Genomic DNA, 21,930 nt, shown 5'->3' with positions numbered 1-21,930 from the left:
TGTCGTTCACCACATTATTCTGTTTCAAAGTTAAATTCGTGGGAAAGATTAGGACCAACAGTCTTCAGTCAGTGTGGACTTTTATTGGCTTGTACCGTGGCTAAAGGTCGAAAGGTTTTGAAAGAAAGGATAACAAAGGCCCAAATAAGTGTTTGACGGTTAAAGTCTTTAAACAAGAATCATTTGCAAGGTGCCCAGTCGACTGTCTTTAGGGATTTGAACTTCAAGCATATTTATTGTTGTTTTTTCTTTCTTTCCCTTTGGATCATTCTTTTCGTTGCCCCTGTTGTGGTCTTTTATGATATTTCCCCTTTCATTCATTTTTTCTCAACTTTGGATGCTTGTGATGTACCCTTTCAAATTGACATCGACATGCTAATGATTCTTGTCTAGGGTGATGAAAACAATTATGAATTTTGGCTCAAAAGGGGTGCAATTGGATGAACTACTTTTGACGATTGGATAACGAAAAATGGCCGCACGTCATTCCGAATCTTGTTTGTCTGACTTTCTCTTGAATTTAAACCTGAAACGAAACTATGTAGTGCTTGACACATCAACTTCATTTTTCATTTCATTTTTTTTTTATTATTTTTTTTTATATCTCCCTAATCAATGGATTATCGGTGGTATGTAACATGATGAAAACTGCCCCAATATTAGGCATATGGCGAAATCCTTCGTCTTGTGGGAAACGAAAAAAGTTAGGGTTCAAGTAATGTGAATGCAAATGCTTTATTAAGAAAAGAACACCGGTTACACCCAAAACCTTGAATCAGGAAAAGGCTCACCAACGATATTTTTTCAAAACTCCTTTTTCGAAAATACTATGTCCTTGACAACTTTATTAACAACAAACTCAACATGTAACCCTTTTTTTTTCGTTTTTCCTTTCCGACATCCTCCAGGACCGAGCTCGCCAACCTGATATACCTGTGATGCTTTTATCAACACGCGTTTACTTATTTTCATTTTCATTTTCACTTGACTACTTAACAGCTCAGCGTGACATGCAATATTTCAGATGGAATGCAAACAACCAAAATATGAATGAAATCACGTGAAATTTATTTATTGAATAAAACACAGAGTACAATAAGCGTTGAAGATAATATCAACATCCCTTTAATAGCAACCACTATCACGGAATCATCATGCGTAAAACTTTTTTACTGCATCAGAATTAACTGGCAATGGTAACTCCTCTCCGTCCATTCTTGTGAGAATTAGTGCCCCACCAGAAAATGCTTTCTTCACTACAAATGGCCCTTCATAATTTGGAGTCCATTTGCCTCTATGATCTTTTTGTATAGGTAGGATCTTCTTCAACACCAGCTCACCTTCATGAAATTCTCTTGGCTGTACCTTTTTGTCAAATGCCTTCTTCATTCTTCTTTGATACAATTGTCCATGGCATACTGCTGTTAGTCTCTTTTCATCGATGAGATTGAGCTGGTCGAAACGAGCTTGAACCCACTCAGCCTCCTCTAATTGGGTTTCTATTAAAACTCGTAAGGACGGAATTTCCACTTCAAACGGAAGTACTGCTTCCATTCCATATACAAGCGAGAAAGGCGTTGCCCCAGTCGATGTTCGTACCGAAGTGCGATAACCATGTAAAGCAAAAGGAAGCATTTCATGCCAATCCTTATACGTGACCACCATTTTCTGCACAATCTTCTTGATATTTTTGTTAGCAGCCTCTACTGCCCCATTCATCTTTGGACGATAAGGAGAAGAATTAAGATGATGAATTTTGAACTCCTCACATAACTCTGTCATCATCTGGTTGTTCAAGTTAGTGGCATTATCAGTGATGATCCTGTTAGGGATCCCGTATCTGCAAATCAACTCCCTTTTTATGAACTTGGTCACTACCTTTCTAGTCACATTAGCATAAGAAGCGGCCTCAACCCATTTTGTGAAGTAATCGATTGCAACTAATATGAAACGGTGTCCATTTGATGCCTTTGGCTCTATAGCTCCGATGACATCTATTCCCCACATCGAAAAGGGCCATGGTGCAGACAACACGTTCAAGGTCGTGGGTGGAACATTGATATTACTTGCGTATACCTGGCATTTCTCACACTTCCTCACATGTGTACAACAATCATTTTCCATAGTCAACCAAAAATACCCCGCTCTCAGTATCTTCCTGGCCATTGAGTGCCCATTCATGTGCGTGCCAAATGTACCCTCGTGTACTTCTTTTAGTATCAGCTCGGCTTCTTTTGCATCTACGCATCTAAGGAGAACCATGTCATGGTTCCTCTTATATAGAATATCCCCACTCAAAATGAAACTGCCAACCAATCTCCTTAACGCCCTTTTATCGTTTTCGGATGCCTTCTCTGGATATTCTCGAGTCTTAAGATAATGTTTGATGTCAAAGTACCAAGGTTTACCATCTACTTCCTCCTCGATGAAATGACAATACGCTGGTTTCGCATGACTCTTCATTTCAATCATTGGCAATTCTGCATCTTGATCAACTTCAAACATCGATGACAAGGTAGCCAATGCGTCTGCTAATTGATTATCTTCTCTCGGTATATGATTAAACGTGATGGAATCGAAATACTCAATTAATCCCCTGATGTAAGCTTGGTATGGAATTAATTTAGTATCCCTAGTCTCCCATTCTCCCTTCAATTGATGGATGACCAAAGCTGAATCTCCATATACATCCAGAATTTTTGCTTTAGACTCTATAGCTGCTCGAATTCCCATGGCACAGGCTTCATATTCTGCGATATTATTCGTGCAATTAAAACACAACCTTGCCGTCATTGGAATGTATTGATTCTTAGGAGAGATAAGCACTGCCCCTATTCCATGCCCCATTACATTCGAAGCCCCATCGAATAATACCGTCCATGCTTTTTCATCTTTGTCATCTTTGTTCTCAGCAAATAAAGCCATGATATCTTCATCAGGAAATTCAGGTTGCATTGGCTGATAATCACTAATGGGTTGATGGGCTAAATATTCCGCTAAAGCGCTACCCTTGATAGATTTCTGAGTAACATATACAATGTCGTACTCTGACAATAGCATCTGCCATCGAGCTATCCTTCCAGTGAGAGCAGGCTTTTCGAAAATATACTTGATAGGATCCATCTTGGATATCAACCAAGTAGAGTGGCTCAACATGTATTGCCTTAGGCGATGAGTAGCCCACGCCAGTGCACAACAAGTTCGCTCTAACGACGAATATCGTTGTTCGCAATCTGTGAATCTTTTGCTCAAGTAATATATAGCATGCTCTCTTTTCCCATCTTCATCATGCTGACCCAATACACAACCCATTGAATTATCCAATACGGTCAAATACAAAATGAGCGGCCTTCCTGGCATAGGTGGACGCAATACAGGAGGGTCTTGCAGGTATTGTTTGACTTTTTCAAAAGCAACTTGACAATCTTCATTCCAGACTACGGCCTGGTTTTTCCGTAGTAACTTGAACATTGGTTCACAAGTAGCAGTTAATTGGGAGATGAACCTAGCAATGTAGTTCAATCTTCCCAAAAAACCTCGAACCTCCTTTTCTGTTCTGGGCGCAGGCATTTCCGTTATCGCTCTTACTTTGTCAGGATCAACTTCTATTCCTCTTTGGCTGACAATAAAGCCCAACAATTTTCCAGACTTTACTCCAAACGTGCATTTGGAAGGATTTAACCTGAGTTTGTACTTTCTCAGCCTCTCAAACAATTTCCTTAGATTGAAAATATGCTCCTCTTCTGATTCAGACTTTGCAATCATGTCATCCACATAAACTTCAATTTCCTTATGCATCATATCATGAAAGAGTGTCACCATTGCCCTTTGGTATGTTGCTCCAGCATTCTTGAGTCCGAAAGACATCACCTTATAACAAAATGTTCCCCATAACGTGATAAAGGTCGTCTTCTCCATATCTTCCGGTGCCATTTTAATTTGATTATATCCCGAGAATCCATCCATGAATGAAAATAACGAAAATTTGGCCGTATTATCAACCAGAGTATCAATGTGTGGTAACGGGAAATTATCCTTCGGACTTGCACGATTCAAATCACGATAGTCAACACACATTCGAACCTTCCCATCCTTCTTAGGCACTGGTACAACATTCGCTACCCATTGTGGGTATCTTGCCACGGCCAAAAATCCTGCGTCAAATTGCTTTTGGACCTCCTCTTTAATTTTTAGTGACATTTCCGGCTTCATTCTTCTTAGTTTTTGCTTGACTGGAGGGCATTCTGGCTTGAGTGGGAGCTTATGCTGCACAATATCGGTATCCAGACCCGGCATGTCATTGTAAGACCACGCGAATACATCTTTAAACTCCTTCAATAGGGCACGCAATCTTTCCCTCACTTCCGTTTTCATACTAGTACCGATTTTCACTTCCTTTATCTCATCCTTCTCTCCCAAGTTAAGTATTTCAATCTTCTCCTGATGGGGTTTTATCTCCTTAGACTCTTGTTCCACTAATCTCAATAATTCTGGAGAGGGTTCCACATCATCTTCGAAATCATCTTCCGTATTATTGATAGGGTGCTCAAAATTAGGAACATTGATATCATTATTTTCAAAACAATCATTGTCACATATTTTGTTCACATTAAGCATCACAGGTAAATCCAGTGTTTCCCAATTGTTGAGTTGAGTATCAGGGGAGCAAGCCCACACAAAGCTCGAACTTTGAGGCCTTTCTTCATCTTCCACGGCTGCTATCTGGCCAGTGTTGATCCACCCAGCACTGCGGAAGCTTTCCTTGATGTCAACAATGTGAATTTTGCTTTCTCTGGGCCCTCGTCTTTCTGCACGGGCCAGACTGCGCTCTTTTCTTTCTTCAATCACCCTTTTCCTGTCTTCCTTGGTAGGTTTGTACCCCAAGCCATATCTGTTCTTATTTTCAACGATTTCTAGAGGGAATGCTCGCCCCTGCCGATATTTGCCCAAACCTTCCCCATATATATAGCCCTCTCTTAGCATAATCTTGGCCATCATAATAGAAGCACATGATAGGCGAGGATTTACTGGAAACGGTTCCACACAAGCATTTCCCACAATTTCCAACGATTGGAAGGTTGTCTCGAGAGCTTCTTCAGCCGCCTCGATGTAACGCGTGGATGATGGTCCACTCACAAGAAGATCCTCTTCTCCTGATACTATCACCAACTTATCTCCTATCACATACTTCAACTTCTGGTGTAGTGTAGAAGGCACAACTCCCGCCGAATGAATCCAGGGGCGTCCCAACAGACAACTATAAGCTGGCAGGATATCCATAACCTGGAATGTTATTTGAAAAACGCATGGGCCAACTTGCATTGGTAAATCCACTTCTCCCATCACTTCTCTTTTACTGCCATCAAACGCCCTCACAATCATTGAACTCGGCCTCATATGCATTCCTTCGCAAGGTAGCTTTTCCAGAGTTGCTTTCGGCATGACATTCAAGGAGGACCCATTGTCCACTAAAACACGCGCTATAACATGATCCAGGCATTTCACAGAGACGTGAAGAGCCTTGTTATGCCCTCTTCCTTCAGCAGGTACCTCTTCATCCGTAAAGGTGAGATAATTATTAGCAACAATATTGCCAACAATACCCTCGAATTTATTCAACGAAATACCTTGCTCCACGTGAGCCTCACTGAGTATCTTCATTAGCAACTTTCTGTGTGATGCCGAATGCATGAGCAAATCTAACAAGGATATACGAGCAGGCATACGATTTAACTGTTCCACCACCTTATATTCACTTTGTTGTATGAATTTTAAAAATTCACAAGCCTCCTCTTCAGAAACCTCCCTCCTCTCTTCCTTGTCGGGGATTTCCTCTGTCTGTGCCCCCTTCCCCTTTAAGAATTCTTTTGCCTTCGCGGCCATCGTTGCTTCATTATCATTAACCTTTTCTCGTGCCAACTCAGGTGATGTGAAAATTCGACCACTCCTAGTCATTCCCCCTATCCCTGATATGTTTTTGACGACAGGGTCAACGCTTTGCGTTTCGCCTGACGCATACGTCTCATATCTCCATGGGACGGCTTTTTCGTTCTTGTAAGGAAAAGGGGCTGGTACATGGATAACTACAGGCGACCTTCCTTGAGTTGGTGGGATAGAAGTAGTCTTAGTGAAACGAATCACTAATGGTTCTGGTAAAATCATACCGGATTCATCACCAGTCTGTGCAAATACCTCACCCTCATCCTTCTTGTAGCATACCTGCATCAGACCGCGATCTAGCAGGTCTTGCAGAATTTCTTCAAATTCAACACACTCCTCAATGGAGTGCTTAGCCTCCGGGTGGAGCGCGCATGCCATACTCTCATCATAATCACCCTTCAAGATACCCACTTTCAGCAACGCCTCCAAAATAAATCTCCTAGAGCTCTTGACTTCTTTCACATTTCTCACCAGCTCATGTTCTTTCACTTCGACAGCATTCGTCGAAGCACTTCCATGCCCAGATAAAGGATTGGCCTCGACATTAGGCTTATCCTCTTGGAACTTTAACCACCCAGAATCAATTAGAGTCTGCACTTTATGCTTGAAAGCCAGACACCTCTCAGTGGAATGACCAGCGGCCCCTCCATGATAACTACACTTTGCATCTGCATCATAACCTCTTGGATACGGAGGCTGCAAAGGCTTCAGGGGACAAACGACAACTAGCCCTTGTTTGATAAGCTGAGGCAATAATTCCGTATAAGTTGTAGGAATTGGAGTAAAGTTAACATAATTTCTTTCCTGGTTCCTTCTTGGATAAGCATTTGGACCCACATTCATATTGGAACCTACATTTGCCCCTCCCCTCCAATTATTCGTCGGGATGTATTGTGGTTGATAGTATCCCGGTTGTTGTTGAGGCCTAATTTGATGACCAAATGACGCGTTAGCTGCATGTGGATGTTGACCCCAGTATGGTCGATAGTTATGAGTGGGAGCCTGACCTCTCCACACGGGGGTTGCAGATGTTGCATGCACATCTCCCTCCTTTCTTTTCCCTGAGTTGAAATTGGGTTTTTTGGAGTTTGCACCCGCCGACGAGCCATATGCAATCTTCCCATTTTTCAACCCGATCTCTATTCGCTCGCCTATCACGATGATATCGGCAAAATTTGAAGATACATTTCCCACCATATGTTCATAAAATGGTGGTTGGAGCGTATTTACAAACATTGCCACCATTTCTTTATCATACAAAGGCGGCTCAACTTGTGCAGCCAATTCCCTCCACCGCTGAGCATACTCCTTAAAAGTTTCATTGTCTTTCTTCGACATGTTTTGCAGCTGTAAACGATCTGGCGCGACATGTGTATTGTATATGTACTGCTTCACAAAAGCATCAGCCAAGTCTGCCCAACAACGAATTCGAGCCGGCTCCAAATGGGTATACCAATTTAACGCCACTCCAGCCAAACTATCTTGAAAAACATGGATGAGCAGCTGCTCATCATAAGCATATGCAGCCATCTTTCTGCAAAACATGGTCAGATGGCTCTTTGGGCATGTATTTCCCTTATACTTCTCAAAATCTGGTGCCTTGAACTTATGTGGTAATTTGACGCCAGGAACCAAACTCAATCTGGCAACATCCCCAAATCCATAACTTTCATACCCCTCCACAGCCCTCAATCTTGCCTCTAGGCTCTCCAGTTTATCTTTCGCCCCATCAACATTACTAATTACCCCCTGAAACGAGGTATGTGGTGCAGCCCCTGTAGAAAAGCCCTCTCCGGTAATCACAGGCGGCACCGGAGTTACTCGTATTCCATCAGACATGCTTGCATGCATTCCTTCATTTATCATGGGTGCGGACATTACAACAGGTCCCTGAATACTGATTGGCGGTACGTTGGCAGTGGTAGGGAAAGAGAATGAAGTCTGCTCCCCTTCTGTGTATTCTCCCACAGGTGGGGTGTAACCTGGAGGTAATCCATACATTGGGAACGGAACAGATTGGCTCCCAGAACTGAACACCGGAGGGTAATAATGAGCACTTCCCTCAACTTGCGCAGGCGTCGCCCCTCCCGTAGTCTTCAGGGCTTCGAGAGCCGCCAAAATCTGGGCCATCTGATCCTTCAACTGGTTGACATCGGCCTTAATAGATTCGTGTGACTGCTCCCAATTCTCCATGACCTTTGAGTTAGCTCTGGTCCTGTATGGATGTCGTGGAAAATTTGCCGTTGTTTTCTCACTTGTATTGCTGATTATTATTATTTTTTTTATTAAATTAAATTAGATAAGGATGAAAAATGCAAAACAAAAGAAAACATGATGCATGCTAGTGATAAGTGGAAATCACAGGATAACGATGACAATACTGATGGAAAATTAACACAAGCCGATACCAACAAACATCCCTTATCTTTCATTTAAAGGAAATTTGATCCATTACATAGTCTAAGGAACAAAACACATAATTCCGATGTACATCAATCCCGCGCCCGGGCAATGAAAGATTTCATTTCTCCCACCAACCATTTACAATGATTAATAAACAATTCTATTTCCGCTGGTGAGTTACAAAAATGAGTGCTTACTTCAGCATTCGACACCATCCTGGGGATGTCTTCAATTGCCCCGTTTGCCAAAGCAGCCAACTGAGAGAAACTTTCCTTCCAGTGCTTTACAGCCATTTCTTGCTCGGCGATGTGCTCTTCCATTCGCTTTATCAAGGCCTGATGCCTTTCTTCAAAATCTATCGACCTCCATCGCTCCTCCTGTTCCTCGATATATTCCTCCATTTGTTTTATCAGAGTTCGATGCTCTTCCTCTGCTTCCGTTAGCTTCCAACGCTCCCTATTCATATCCGCCTCAAACGACATGGCCATCTCTTTCATCTCATGCCCCGCTTTTTCTATCTGAATCTGCGCTTCTCTTAATCTCTTCAGGGCTTCTCGTTTATCTCTTTTGGCTTCTTCGTAGAGGTGCTTCCACTCCTTTCCCTCCTCTAAAGCCACCTTCTTCTCATTTACCCTCATGGATAATTCCTTACTCGCGGCGGCTAGATCCTGTTTCACTCGAAATGTGTAATCCCTCTCAGCCTTCTGGCTTTTGACAAGGTTTTCATAAGCCCGCGACTTTTCTTCATTATCATTTTTCATATCCACAAGATCATTACGCGCCCTTTGTAATTCGTTTTCCAACCTAGCATTCCTAATTTTCAATTTCTCCATCTCAGCTTTCAATTGTTGCACCTCTTCACTTTCTGGGGCTTGAGATGGTCCTTCACTAGTTGATTGATCCTTGATTGGCTTGAAAGGCAACTTGACCACTTTCACTCTCTCCAGAATCCAGGTGTGATAACTAATACTGCTATCCACTACTCCATCCCTCAAGTCCTTCTCTGCTCGAACAACATTTTCCCAGGCGCTTTTAACCTTTCTTAACAATTCGATGAAATGCCCGTCTTCGTAATAAATGAATAGGGTAGCAAGGTAATCTGATGAAGGTGCCCCTTTCATGGGATGCCCAAATTGTCTTTGCACCAAAAGGGGGTTGTAATTGATACAGTACCGGGCACCTATGAGAGGCACATTAGGAAAACTACCACAATGTTGTATAGCCAGTTTATTTCCGAGCCAAGGAAGGCGCCATTTTATACTTCTTTCGCTGAAGCCGGCAAGGAATCGGGCCCAATCGTTTCCTCCTTTACCTTTAAGCCCTTGGTGTGACAAATTCTCCGATAGACTCTTAACGTCGACCATCTCTTTAAACACGCGCGGTTGTCATCCATGTATACAACGCCGGTAAGCAACAAAGAATCTTCTTTCCCTTTCTCTCATGGCAAAAACTTAAAGTCCCATAAACATCCGCAAGAACTGCTGTTACAGGATTCTCTGATCTAGTTTTACTCGCCACGAAGACGTCTATCGCGATGTAATCCACAAATTCTTCTATTTTGGGAAACAAGACAATGCCATATATGGTGAGGGCTAATACATCCATGAAAGTTTCCCAATCCTCTTTATCAGCCAAGTGCTGTAAATACTGCTCTAGATATCCCTGTGATAACCCATGCACTTGATTCCTTATCATCATCCTGTCTTCAAGCTCCTTGGGATGTAATTTCATGATGGCAGCAATGGTAGGTATAGAGGCATGATGCTCTAAATGTTGGTAGGGAGTGGTGCCCTCCAATGGTAAACCCAAGATATGCTCGAACTCCTCTATGGTTGGCGCCAACTGAAAGTCTTGAAATGTGAAACATCGAAGCGGAGAATCATAATATTGTGCCAAGGCTGTGATAGCGGGTATTTGTACTTCAACCTCCATTAAATTCAACAAATTTCCATATCTTCTCTGAAAGGTTTCTCTCTTTATAGTCTTAAGCCTTTTGCCCAAGTTTATCAGCCCGGTCAAATTTCCAACATGAGTCCTTAGACTATACTTCTTTCTTAAATCGGAAGAGTCGGTATGCCGTGTAGCATCGGATCTTGTGTTAACATCCATCTCGTATGCAGTCAAGTAGGTATCTGTGATTTCCCTTAAAATTAACATGTTACTAAATGATGTATGAATATGATGCATGATAATAAAATAACATGACAAAACAAAACACATGCATGGTATGAAATGTAATATCATAAAAAACGAACAGCGTGAGGGTTACAGAAGCATATATTCCTCCCTTCGTGCCCTACCAAAGGTTCACTGCTTTGAGTTCAAGGTCAAGTATATGAAATCTCACAAGGATGATTTCCTGAACCTAAAGGTCAAAGGTCACTAGAGCTATGGCCCCCTTCATAGCATTTCCACAACAGTCGAGTAATCAACTAGGTGTGAAAACACATATGAAGAGAACAGACTCTAACTGGAGTTCTCACGATAGCCAAACAGGAAGTACATCCCAGAGTGACACCGCTACACAACTCCTCTAATTCTAAGCTACGCTCAGACCCGGGTATAGGGCCCCACTCATGATATGCCAAAAGTGTGTGTGTGAAGGGAGGAAATTATGCACACCCAAACCCTCACCTGCAAAACAACCAGAAAAATTCCCAGGCAGATATAAACATATTATCTACCCTAGGGTTCAATATTCCACAGTTATTGCAGTTATTCCGAATATCACGCATAGATAGAGAAAAGGGAAAGAAAAACACAAAGCAAAACCACACCAAATTCGCGCATCTAATTAAATGGCTCGACTCTCTAAAAGTCCCCAGTGGAGTCGCCATCTGTCGCAACCGGAATCGCGACGGGACGACGATCCAAAAAGAAACGGGGTTTTGAAAAAGAGATTTGGAGTCGCCACCATAGTTTATTATGGAAAACTACGAAAAAACCATAAAATAATAAGACATGGTCCACGAAAACCATATTCTGGGTTCGGGAGTCGGTTACGCGTAGGGAAGGTGTTAGCACCCTACAACGCCTGCCCTAAGGCAGTACCTTTAACTAAATGCACGAATATGATGTGGTTTTCAAAATGTTTAACTATCCCTTAAAATAAAACTCTAAAGAAACAAAATATATTTTTTAGTTTTTTGGGCCCGACAAGGATTGACCTTGCTCCTACGTATTCTCATTCAAAATGAGAAATCAGGGTTACGTAGTTCTAGCTTGAAAGACTGTTTGTTTGTTTGAAAAAGCAGATGTTTTTAATTTTTGGAGATTTTTATGTTTTTAATATTTTCGAGAAAAAGAAGGTAATGAGTACTAGGCCGACGCGAACGGTCGCACGAGTACTCATACCTTTAAAATGATATTTAAATATTTTTAATTATTTTTGAAAAGAGAGATAACGATATTAAGCACTAGGCCGATGCGAACGATCACACGAGCACTCATACCGTTATCTACTTATTTAGGAAAACTTAAGGGTATTGAGTGCTAGGCTGATGCGGACGATCGCACGAGCACACATACCATTATTTACTTATTTAGAAAAACTTGAGAGTATTGAGTGCTAGGCTGATGCGGACGATCGCACGAGCACTCATACCCTCGTTTAATATTACGTAAATAAGAGAGAAAAGTATTGAACACTAGGACGATGCGAACGATCACACGAGTGTTCAACCTTTAAACGTATTTTTGAAATTTTATTTAAGAAAAGAAGAAAAAGGTTTTTAGCACAAGGACGACGCGAGCGGTCACACGTGTGCTTAAACCTTTAAAACATATTTTTGTAAATTTATTTATTTAAAATATTGTATTATTACATATATATTTAAGGCTAAATAGATGTTTAAAATAAATAAAAATAAAATAAATAAACAAAAGAAATGAAAATGGCTGAACGGACGTTGAGAAATTGAAGCTGTGACGAACGCTCGTTATTGAATGACGAACGAACGTTCAACAATGGAAGCTTAAAGACGAACGCTCATTGTTTGAAACTACAAACGGACGTTCAAAAATGGAACCATAAGGACGAACGTTCATTATTGACAGGACGAACGGTCGTTCAAAAATGGAAGCCTAAGGACGAACGTTCGTTATTGACATGACGAACGGTCATTCAAAAATGGAAGCTTAAGGACGAACGTTCGTTATTGACATGACGAACGGACGTTCAGATATGGAAGCTTAAGGACGAACGTTCGTTGGGGAATATAAAGGACGAACGTTGGTAACTAAGGCTGAATGACGAACGCTCGTTGATAGAGGATGAACGAACGTTGTGAATGTAGGCTGAATAACGAGCGTTCGTTGGGTGATACGACGAACGTACGTTGAGTATAGGAAGGTAGATGACGAGCGTTCAATGGATGATGTGACGAACGGACGCTGAGAAGAGGAGGCTAGTCTACGAGCGCTCGTTGGGTTGAGCGTTCGTTGGGTAGCTGAGGTGAGTGGAGGCCAAATGACGAGCGCTCGTTTGGGACGAGCGTTCGTTAGGAAAATGAGGTTGGATGGCGCATACTCGTTATGGACGAGCGTTCGTTGGGATGATGAGGCGGGATGACGAACGACGAGCGCTCGCTTGCACGAGCGTTCGTTGGGAAGATGAGGCTGGATGATGAACGACGAGCGCTCGTTTGGACGAGCGTTCGTTGGGAAGATGAGGCTGGATGATGAACGACGAGCGCTCGTTTGGACGAGCGTTCGTTGGGAAGATGAGGCTGGATGGCGAACGCTCGTTATGACGAGCGTTCGTTGGGAAAATGAGGTTGGATGACGAACGCTCGTTATGGACGAGCGTTCGTTGGGAAAATGAGCGTTGGATGACAAACGCTCGTTATGGACGAGCGTTCGTTGGAATTGTGAGGCTGGATGACGAACGCTCGACAAACAAAGGTTCCCGGACGTACGCTCAATTTTGGGCCTGGCCCAATTGAATGGTTTCTAACCTAGAATTTTCTAGGGGTTTAGGAGGTTCACTCTCATTCACTCCTTCACGCCGGCTCGTGCTTTCTCCAGAGATCCAAGATCTCCTACTCAGCACCACGACTCACCGCCATCTCCGTCATAACCGGCCACCATCACCTCGCCCAGAACAACCTTGGCCTCGCCGGCGGCAACTCGCGCCACCAGAACCACCACCAGCCACGACGCCACTGTCTCCACCTTTCTCACTTCGAAAACGGCGATTCTCAGGGAGGGTCTTCCTCCGCGTTCATCTCTGATCCCCTCAGCACCATTATCCTAATTTAGTATTCTACAACGAGACGGTGAGCCTGAAGGTGGTGGTGTGTGGTTGCGTGGTTGAAGGCGACGGTGAACGACACAATGACCAATCACCGCTTTGGCTCAGTGAAGGTAAAGTATGTACTGGTGTTTGAGGGCTGGAAATTGGTCATTGTTCTAGGCTGTGGCTTTGTATAATGCAGGTTGAGGATGATGGTGCTATGCGTGGGTTGGAATGGAGGTTCCAATGGAGGAATAAGGCGGTGACCGTGAGGCGTTGGTAGTGGCCGTGGGCAAATATGGATGATGGTTTATGAGTGGATGAGGGAATGAGGTTTGATTGAGTAAATGGAGGAATACAAAGCTTGCGTATGTGCCCGTGATGATGGGTGGGAGTTTCAGCAGGTAATGGAGATGATCAAGTGTTGGACGTGAAGATTGATGACGGCCGTGGGTGTTAATGTGTCTTGTGGCAGTGGGTGAATATGGATGAAGGAAGTTGGAGGTTCAGTGTTAAGAAAAGATGAAGATGGATGCTCAGAGGAAGAGGATAAACAAATGCTATAAGATTATAAAATGGGGAATGTAGCAGACTTACCATAGCATAAACAAAATGGAATAAGCATCAAAGGCAGTTATACAGTAAGCATACATGACCACACAGGGGAGCAAGAGGCTTACCTCTCGGAGCTCTAAGGCTACTGCTAGCTACGAATATCCGGTGATCTCTTCTCGCCGGTGCCGGTGCCAATGCTATATGATTTCAGATGATCGTTACTCGTGTGCCTCCCCCTTTTTTTTTCTCTCTGATCCCAACCAAAATCCCCCTCCCAAAATCTCGGGAAATATTCCTTTCTAACCACCTGGTCCCCCTCACCCCAGACACGCGTCCCATTCATCCTCTCCCCCTTTTCCACGTTTTTTTTTTATTTTTTTATTTTTTATTTCAATTTTATTTTATTTATTTTCATTATTTTTAATTTTAATTTTATTTTTCAATTTTTTAATTATGATTAATTAACTCTATTAAAACAAATTGAAAATAAGAAATAAAATAGAAATTGAATTAAAAGCAATAAAAATAGAATAAAACAAAAAGGTAGAATAAGATAAAAAAAAAACCAATAAAAACACTTCTTTTTTTTCAACCCGGACAAAATTGAGTGTTGACATTTAGGTTTGAATTTTATTTTCCCTATAGTTTAGATTTCAAATACACTAATTGAAATCATTGTATTTTATGCAGAGATTCAATAGGACTGCTCCAATTCTAGAGAAGTCACTTCAACTTGTGAGGAAAGCATTGGCTAAATATGTAATTCATTTATATAATAGTATGTAGTAGGTATTAGGATATAGTAAGTTCTAAGTTTATATTTCTAAGTTGTTTGATGTTTCTCTACATTATTATTCGTTTAACTTTGTACATTACATTGATTTATGCTTCAAACTTGATTTATGATTACATTGGATTGATTTATGCTTCTAAGAAGTTGATTTATGATTCAATTGAATGTATTTATGTTTTATTATAATTTTCATTCAAAATATATGTTTCTGGATTATTCTGGACTGTTCTGGCTGTAAATATGTATGCAGGTCTGTTTCTGTTGTTGGGAATGTTGCAGAAACATACCTCATTCTTTTAAAAAAAACAAGGATATATGCCTCGGTTCACGTCATAACCAAAGTAGAAAGACCCGTTATGGCCTCGGTTATGGTCACACCCGAAGTAGAAAGTCATGCAGATGAGAAAAAAAAAAGTCTATTGTCTCGGTTCCAGCTACAACCGAGGTAGTAGAGTGGGACATACTGCCTCGGTTCAAGGGAACTGAGGCATAAAGTCCTAGGAAAAAAAAATTAAAAAACCAAAAACTTTACTGCTTGGGTTAAGGCTAAACCGAGGCCAAATCCTCTATTTTTATGCCTCGGTTCGAAAACCGCTGCCTATAGGCAAAAATAACCATTGTCGTTTCCCCTGACTGTACTAGTGAGTAGAAAGTGATGGAGAAGATGATGAAGAAGAAGGTTATGGGAAGTTTGTAACATTTTGTATGCCTAAAACAATGGTGGATTACAAATGGGATTTAAGCACTTATTTTGCTGAGAAGCAAGATTTTTTGGATGCCATAAAAAGTATGCAGTAGAAAATGGTAGAAATATAAGATTTCTTTAAAATGATAAGAAGAAAATTAGGCTAAAATGTTTGGGTGCTAAAGGAAAATGCCCCTGGATGACATATTTTTCTTATATGGATGCAATACATACATGGTAATTAAAGACTATTGTTGACAACCACAGTTGTAGTAGAGAGCACAAAGTAAAATTACTTAATGCAAAATGGCTGAGTAAGAGGTTGGAGAAAACTGTTAGAGAAAATTCGAAAGTAAAGGGAGTGGAAATTCGTGAGAAGATAAATAAAAATGGAATGTAGGTATATCCAGATGCATGGCTTATAGGGAAAAAGTCATTACTTCAAACCATGTTGATGAGTCTTTCAAAGACCAATATAAAAGGATATATGATTATGCAAATGAGCTGCTAGCTCGTAATCCAGGATCCACAGTTAATGGAGGAGCCTAAACATTAATGAGGATGAGCCTTTAACTAACTAACCTAGCATTTAATGCAAATTCTCCTTGTAACTAACTCCTTTCAAAAATCCATTTTTAACCCATTTCTAACCCATTTAGGCACTATTTTTTTTCTAAGGTCCTATTGGTGCATTCTTATCTACTTTAAGAGCACCAATCCCTTTAAAAAGGACTAAACAAAGTTTCTTGGCTAAATACAATACCTTATGAAGTTATACTATATATTTACAAAAGTGTTCAAGATAAAAGAAGACTAAAAATGCGATCTTCCATGAGAATAGAATCTTGAAGTTCCATATTCCTCTTCCATCTTCTTGACCATGAGAGGTCCAATGTCTTCTAAGGCTTGAAGAAAAGCAAGAATGAGCTTGAAAAATCCTTTTACTTCCACTCTTTTAGCTTTAGCTTAAGTTGATACTCCTTATATAGATATCCATTTAGTTCCCTAAATGGGTTTCCATCAAGAAAGGATTCAATTTTTTGTGGTGGTTGATAGATATTTGATAATTGTTAAATATACTGTTATCTGTGATTCAATTTTGATACTAAACACACCCTTTTGACTTAGAAAATTGCTTGAACTCATGTTTTAGCTTTAGTTTTGAGAATAAGTGAGTAGAAGTTATACTTTATGATTTTATCAATAAATTCCCTTTATTTTGTAGCTAATAATGTGCCTGGAAGAATCTCCAACAATATATAGAGCTGTATAAAGCTGAATCAACCATAAAAGCAAGGAAAACAACAAAAAAAGTGAGTTTTGGAATGCTACCCCCAGGGTTGAGCACTCCTAAGGGGGGCTGAGCGCCAGTTTTCTTCCCGCACCATGCTTGGGTCCCCTTCCAGGGGCACTAAGGGTCAGTGACGTGGATTTGGACCCATTTTCTGTTATTATTTTGATCTATTTAAGGACTTTGACGTCCTAAGGATTGTATCTCTCGTTGGTTTGAGCACAGAAACACACTTTTCACCGCTTGTGGGTAGTTTAGGGATGTGACAGCTCTCCTCTTCTCTTTTTAGGGTTTTTCTATCTCTTTCATTCCATTGTTCATCTAGTTTCCCCATGACAAGGGGGAACTAAATTCAATTTCTTGTTAGGGAAGATGTAACATTTAAACTCTCATGTGTTTGAATTGGTTTTAATTATATATGCTTCTTTCATTAATTGTTAGGGTAATTCTTCTTCGCTCAATGCTTGTTATGTTTAACTCATTCATGGCATGATGTATGATTTGCATGAGTACCGGGAGGTATCTTACAATTAATGTATGAAGAATTGCTCCCAAAAGCAGTATTGCTTATTCATCTCATATTATCAACTTCATCCATCCATTCTAGTGTTTAGCCTCAATTCATCAAATTGCATTCATGTTTATTTTTATTGCATTTAAATTCAAAAACCCCAAAAATTGTTCTTAAGTCTTAATTAGTTAAGTAATTACATAACTGTCTAGTGTCGTGAGTCTCTTGGGGGGTCTTACCCTTTATTATTACTTGATACGATTCGGTACACTTGCCGACATCTTAAAAAGTTTTTGGCACCGTTGCCGGGGACTCATGGTTTAAACTATACTTTTGTGTGATTCTTAACCGATTAGACTTTATCTTTAATTTTATCTTTCTATCTTTTTATCTTTTATCTTTATCTTTTTATCTTTAATTTTATCTTTTTGTTTTTAATTTTTGTTTTATCTTTAATTTTATCTTTTTATTTGTTTGTGCTAATTGGGTGCTCTAATGCAGTGTTCTTTAGTGTCTGCAGGATTAAATTTGAAAGTTTGTCCTAGGAGCATAAGATCATGAAAAAAAGAAGAAGACTGAAGAAGGTCGCAGGGCGCCTGATTGCCCCTTTAACGACCCTCAACGCAGGATGTCACGCATCACTACTTGGGCGTCCCATTGAGGGCGTTGAGCGCCATACTTCAAGTGCAATTAGAATCTTTCTTTTTAGGTTTGGAAGTAGAGAAGACTGCCAATAGTAGATGAAGAAGGTAGATAATGAAGAGAAACTAGTTCATCAAGACTCTGTGCATGAAAATAATGAACCCTACCTTGGCAAACCAGTGAAATTCAAGAATAGGTTATGGGTGATTAAAGATATTAAAGGTAATGGAGTTATTCAGATTGAGGCTCCTTATTCAAGGAGAGTAAAGATGGTGACTAGGAATCTGTTGAAAGAGAGAAAAGCACCAATATCAAAAATTCAAATTGTGCTTAATAGTGTCAGGCTCGTGACGTTAAACAAGCGCTTATTGGGAGGCAACCCGATTTCTCACTTTTTCTTTTTAATTGATTATTTGTGTGGTCTGGATTTCATTTTGCTTTGTAGTAATGACAGCATCTACTGATGGATGTTGGAAACATCTACTAAGGGATGCTAGGAGGACTCAGATGATAGCATCTACTGATGGATATGAAGAACAACATCTATTGATGGATGCTACTAGATTAAAGCATCTACTAATGGATACTATATATGATGATGAAGATTTAGATGAGAGCATCTATTGATGAATGCTACTAGATTAAGCATCTACTAATGGATGCTACTAAATTAAGCATCTACTGATGGATGCTATGTGATTAAGCGTCTACTAATGGATGCTACTGGCGACATCTACTGATGGATGACGATGAAGATGAGAAAGATTAACATCTATTGATGGATGCTGCTGGATTCAGATGAAAGCATCTATTGATGGATGCGCCAGTTTTCTTCCCGCACCACGCTTGGGTCCCCTTCCAGGGGCACTAAGGGTCAGTGACGTGGATTTGGACCCATTTTCTGTTATTATTTTGATCTATTTAAGGACTTGGACATCCTAAGGATTGTATCTCTCGTTGGTTTGAGCACAGAAACACACTTTTCACCGCTTGTAGGTAGTTTAGGGATGTGACAACTCTCCTCTTCTCTTTCTAGGGTTTTTCTATCTCTTTCATTCCATTGTTCATCTAGTTTCCCCATGACAAGGGGGAACTAAATTCAATTTGTTGTTAGGGAAGATGTAACATTTAAACTCTAATGTGTTTCAATTGGTTTTAATTATATATGCTTCTTTCATTAATTGTTAGGGTAATTCTTCTTCGCTTAATGCTTGTTATGTTTAACTCATTCATAGCATGATGTAAGATTTGCATGAGTACCGGGAGGTATCTTACAATTCATGTTCTGGAGAATTGCTCCCAAAAGTAGTATTGCTCAGGGATGGGGATATGAGTTTTGGTCGTCTTAAGCTCCTAATCGTTATGCAGAATTAATTATTTGGGATGCAAGGGATTGTGGTCTAGTAATTAAGGATAGACTTTCTTCGCCGAGGGATCGGATTTTAAGTAATTTAGAGAGTGACATTAACAATTGAATGAAGAAGACGAATTCATATATTCATAAGAGTAAACTGGGTAAAATCTAAACCCCAACAACATATTCATCTCATATTATCAATTTCATCCATCCATTCTAGTGTTTAGCCTCAATTGATCAAATTGCATTCATGTTTATTTTTATCTCATTTGCATTCAAAACCCCCAAAAATTGTTTTTAAGTCTTAATTAGTTAAGTAATTACATAACTGTCTAGTGTCGTGAGTCTCTTGAGAAACGATACTTGGTCTTACCATTTATTATTACTTGATACGATTCGGTACACTTGCCGACATCTTAACAGTATTCTAAGATGACTCATTTTATACCTTGAAACAATAGAAGATGCATGTGATGTTGCTGACTTATTTTTCAAAGAAGTGGTTAGATTGTATGAATTTCCTATAATTATTGTATGTCACTGTGATTCCAAATTTCTTTGTCACTTCTGGAAGACTTTGTAGTGTAATATTAGAACTAAATTGTTGTTTTCAATAACATGCCACCCCTAGACAAATGGAAAAATCTAGTTGGTAAATAAAACTTTTTTTACTCTTATTAAAGCTATAGTTAAGAAAAATCTTAGAACTTGGAAAGAATGTTTACCTCATGTTGAATTTTCTTACAATAGAGTTGTACACATTATTGTTCCCCTTTGAAATTGTTTATGATTTTCATCATTTAACTCGTTTGGGTTTGTTACCATTACCATAATTTCTCAATAAATTTAATAGGATAAGTTTGGGCAGGATATGTCAAGAAGTTACATGGGGAAGTCAGGGCCTAAATTGAGAAGAAAATGAAAGGGTATGCAACATATGTTAACAAAGGAAGGAAAAATATCACATTTAAAGCAAGTAATTGAATACGTACATTTCTTAAAAGAGTGTTTTCCATCACAAAATATGTCTAAGGTTATGCCAAGATGTGATGATACTTTTCAAGTATTGGCCAAGATAAATGATAATACCTAAAAACTACATGTGTCAGGTGAGTATGGTGTAAGTAATATTTTTAATGTGGCTAATCTCTTGTTTCTTTTGTTGGTATCCTTTAATCGAATTTGAGAACAAAACATTTTGAAGAGGAAGGGAATGATGTGGAAATCATTGACCAAGTTCAAGTGCATGAGTCATGAAGCCTATACCCAAAACCAAATGGAAGCTTGAGACCAATACAAGATTTAAGAGGGCTCATCACAAGAGTCGGAGCTAAATTGCCCCAAGAAACCTTGCAAATGATGGCTAATCTAATGGAGGTACAATTACATGATGATGCTTAACATGTGGAGGCTCACATGAGAGAAGTGCTACTTATATGTTGTTTGCTTGAATGAGAATAGAATGTCCACTTGTTAAACTTTGAATAAAAAATTTAGAAACTTAGTTATGTTGTTTTTTCTGTAAAAGAGGTATAAATACTTTGGGAATGAATGGAATAGAGAGATGTTTAGTTATCATTTAAGGGGAGAGAAATTCTCTATTAAAATTCTTCTATGAAACATTTTTATAAAATTTGTTATTTTTTATGGTGAACTTTAAAGATTTATCAAGCCTTTTGTGGTACCCAATAATTTTATGTCTTTTTTCTTTTAATTGCAACTATGCAAGTCAAAATTTCTATTTATAAATTCTACAAGTTTTAGATTTCATCATTAATAACATCATCTTCTAAATCTTATATCTTTTCCTATTTGTTGATATAATTTAATCGGTCTTATCATAAATAACTAATCTCTTTATTCCAGAAACTTTCGTACGCAAAAAGTTTGACATGACTAATTTGACTAGGTTGTAGGTTGGTTCAACTAATCTTATTTTAACAATTCTTCATTACCAACGACAAGTCTATACGTAACATTTTATATCTGAATAAGAAATTTTATAATTTTCAAGAAATTTAAATTATTTTATGTTACATTTTTTAATTTTTAAATAATGTATTTAAATAAAATAATATTAATTTGTAAAATTTTAATTTCTTATTTAGATATAGCACTTCTTTTAATAATAAATACAAAACTTTTACATAACATATAATATTAATGACGAAAATAGAGAAAAAAATTAAACTAATAAGTGACATCAATTAGAAAATAACCTCACCAAAAATTCTAACAAATAATTTTGATATACATTAATTCATAAATAATTTTAATAATGTCATGAAAATAACTTTCATTAACATCACCACCACAAATTCGAACTTAATTATTTCAACAACAAAAAAAGTCTCATTTCACTGCAATAAAAAATAATACTTGATATCATGATGACCCAAGAAATACTCATATCACTGATGGTAAAACATAACTAACTTAAAAACACTAATAAATGACATCAATATAAGACATCACTGAAAAAATTAGTAAATTTGAAGACAAAATAATCATACTGACTAA

The 21,930-nt window shown here is 39.2% G+C and overlaps 1 protein-coding gene across 1 annotated transcript; it reads right to left on the bottom strand.

Annotated features, from left to right (window-relative positions):
• Positions 1–1,152: 1,152 nt before the first annotated feature.
• On the bottom strand, positions 1,153–13,748 carry LOC148198283 (uncharacterized). The gene is made up of 6 exons (XM_088115738.1): positions 13,690–13,748; positions 13,404–13,570; positions 6,607–7,715; positions 4,678–6,504; positions 2,409–4,545; positions 1,153–2,354 (listed from the first exon to the last, which is right to left on the bottom strand). Exons 1-6 carry the CDS (start codon positions 13,746–13,748, stop codon positions 1,153–1,155), a joined length of 6,501 nt encoding a protein of 2,166 aa, XP_087971864.1.
• Positions 13,749–21,930: the final 8,182 nt, after the last annotated feature.

Source organism: Vigna umbellata, chromosome 5 (genome assembly GCF_029865625.1).
Source record: "Vigna umbellata cultivar VRB3 chromosome 5, Vumbellata_1.0, whole genome shotgun sequence".
Classification (NCBI taxonomy): Eukaryota; Viridiplantae; Streptophyta; class Magnoliopsida; order Fabales; family Fabaceae; genus Vigna; species Vigna umbellata.
The sequence above is the reverse complement of the archived record's forward strand: the minus strand, read 5'-3'. Positions and strand labels throughout refer to the sequence as shown.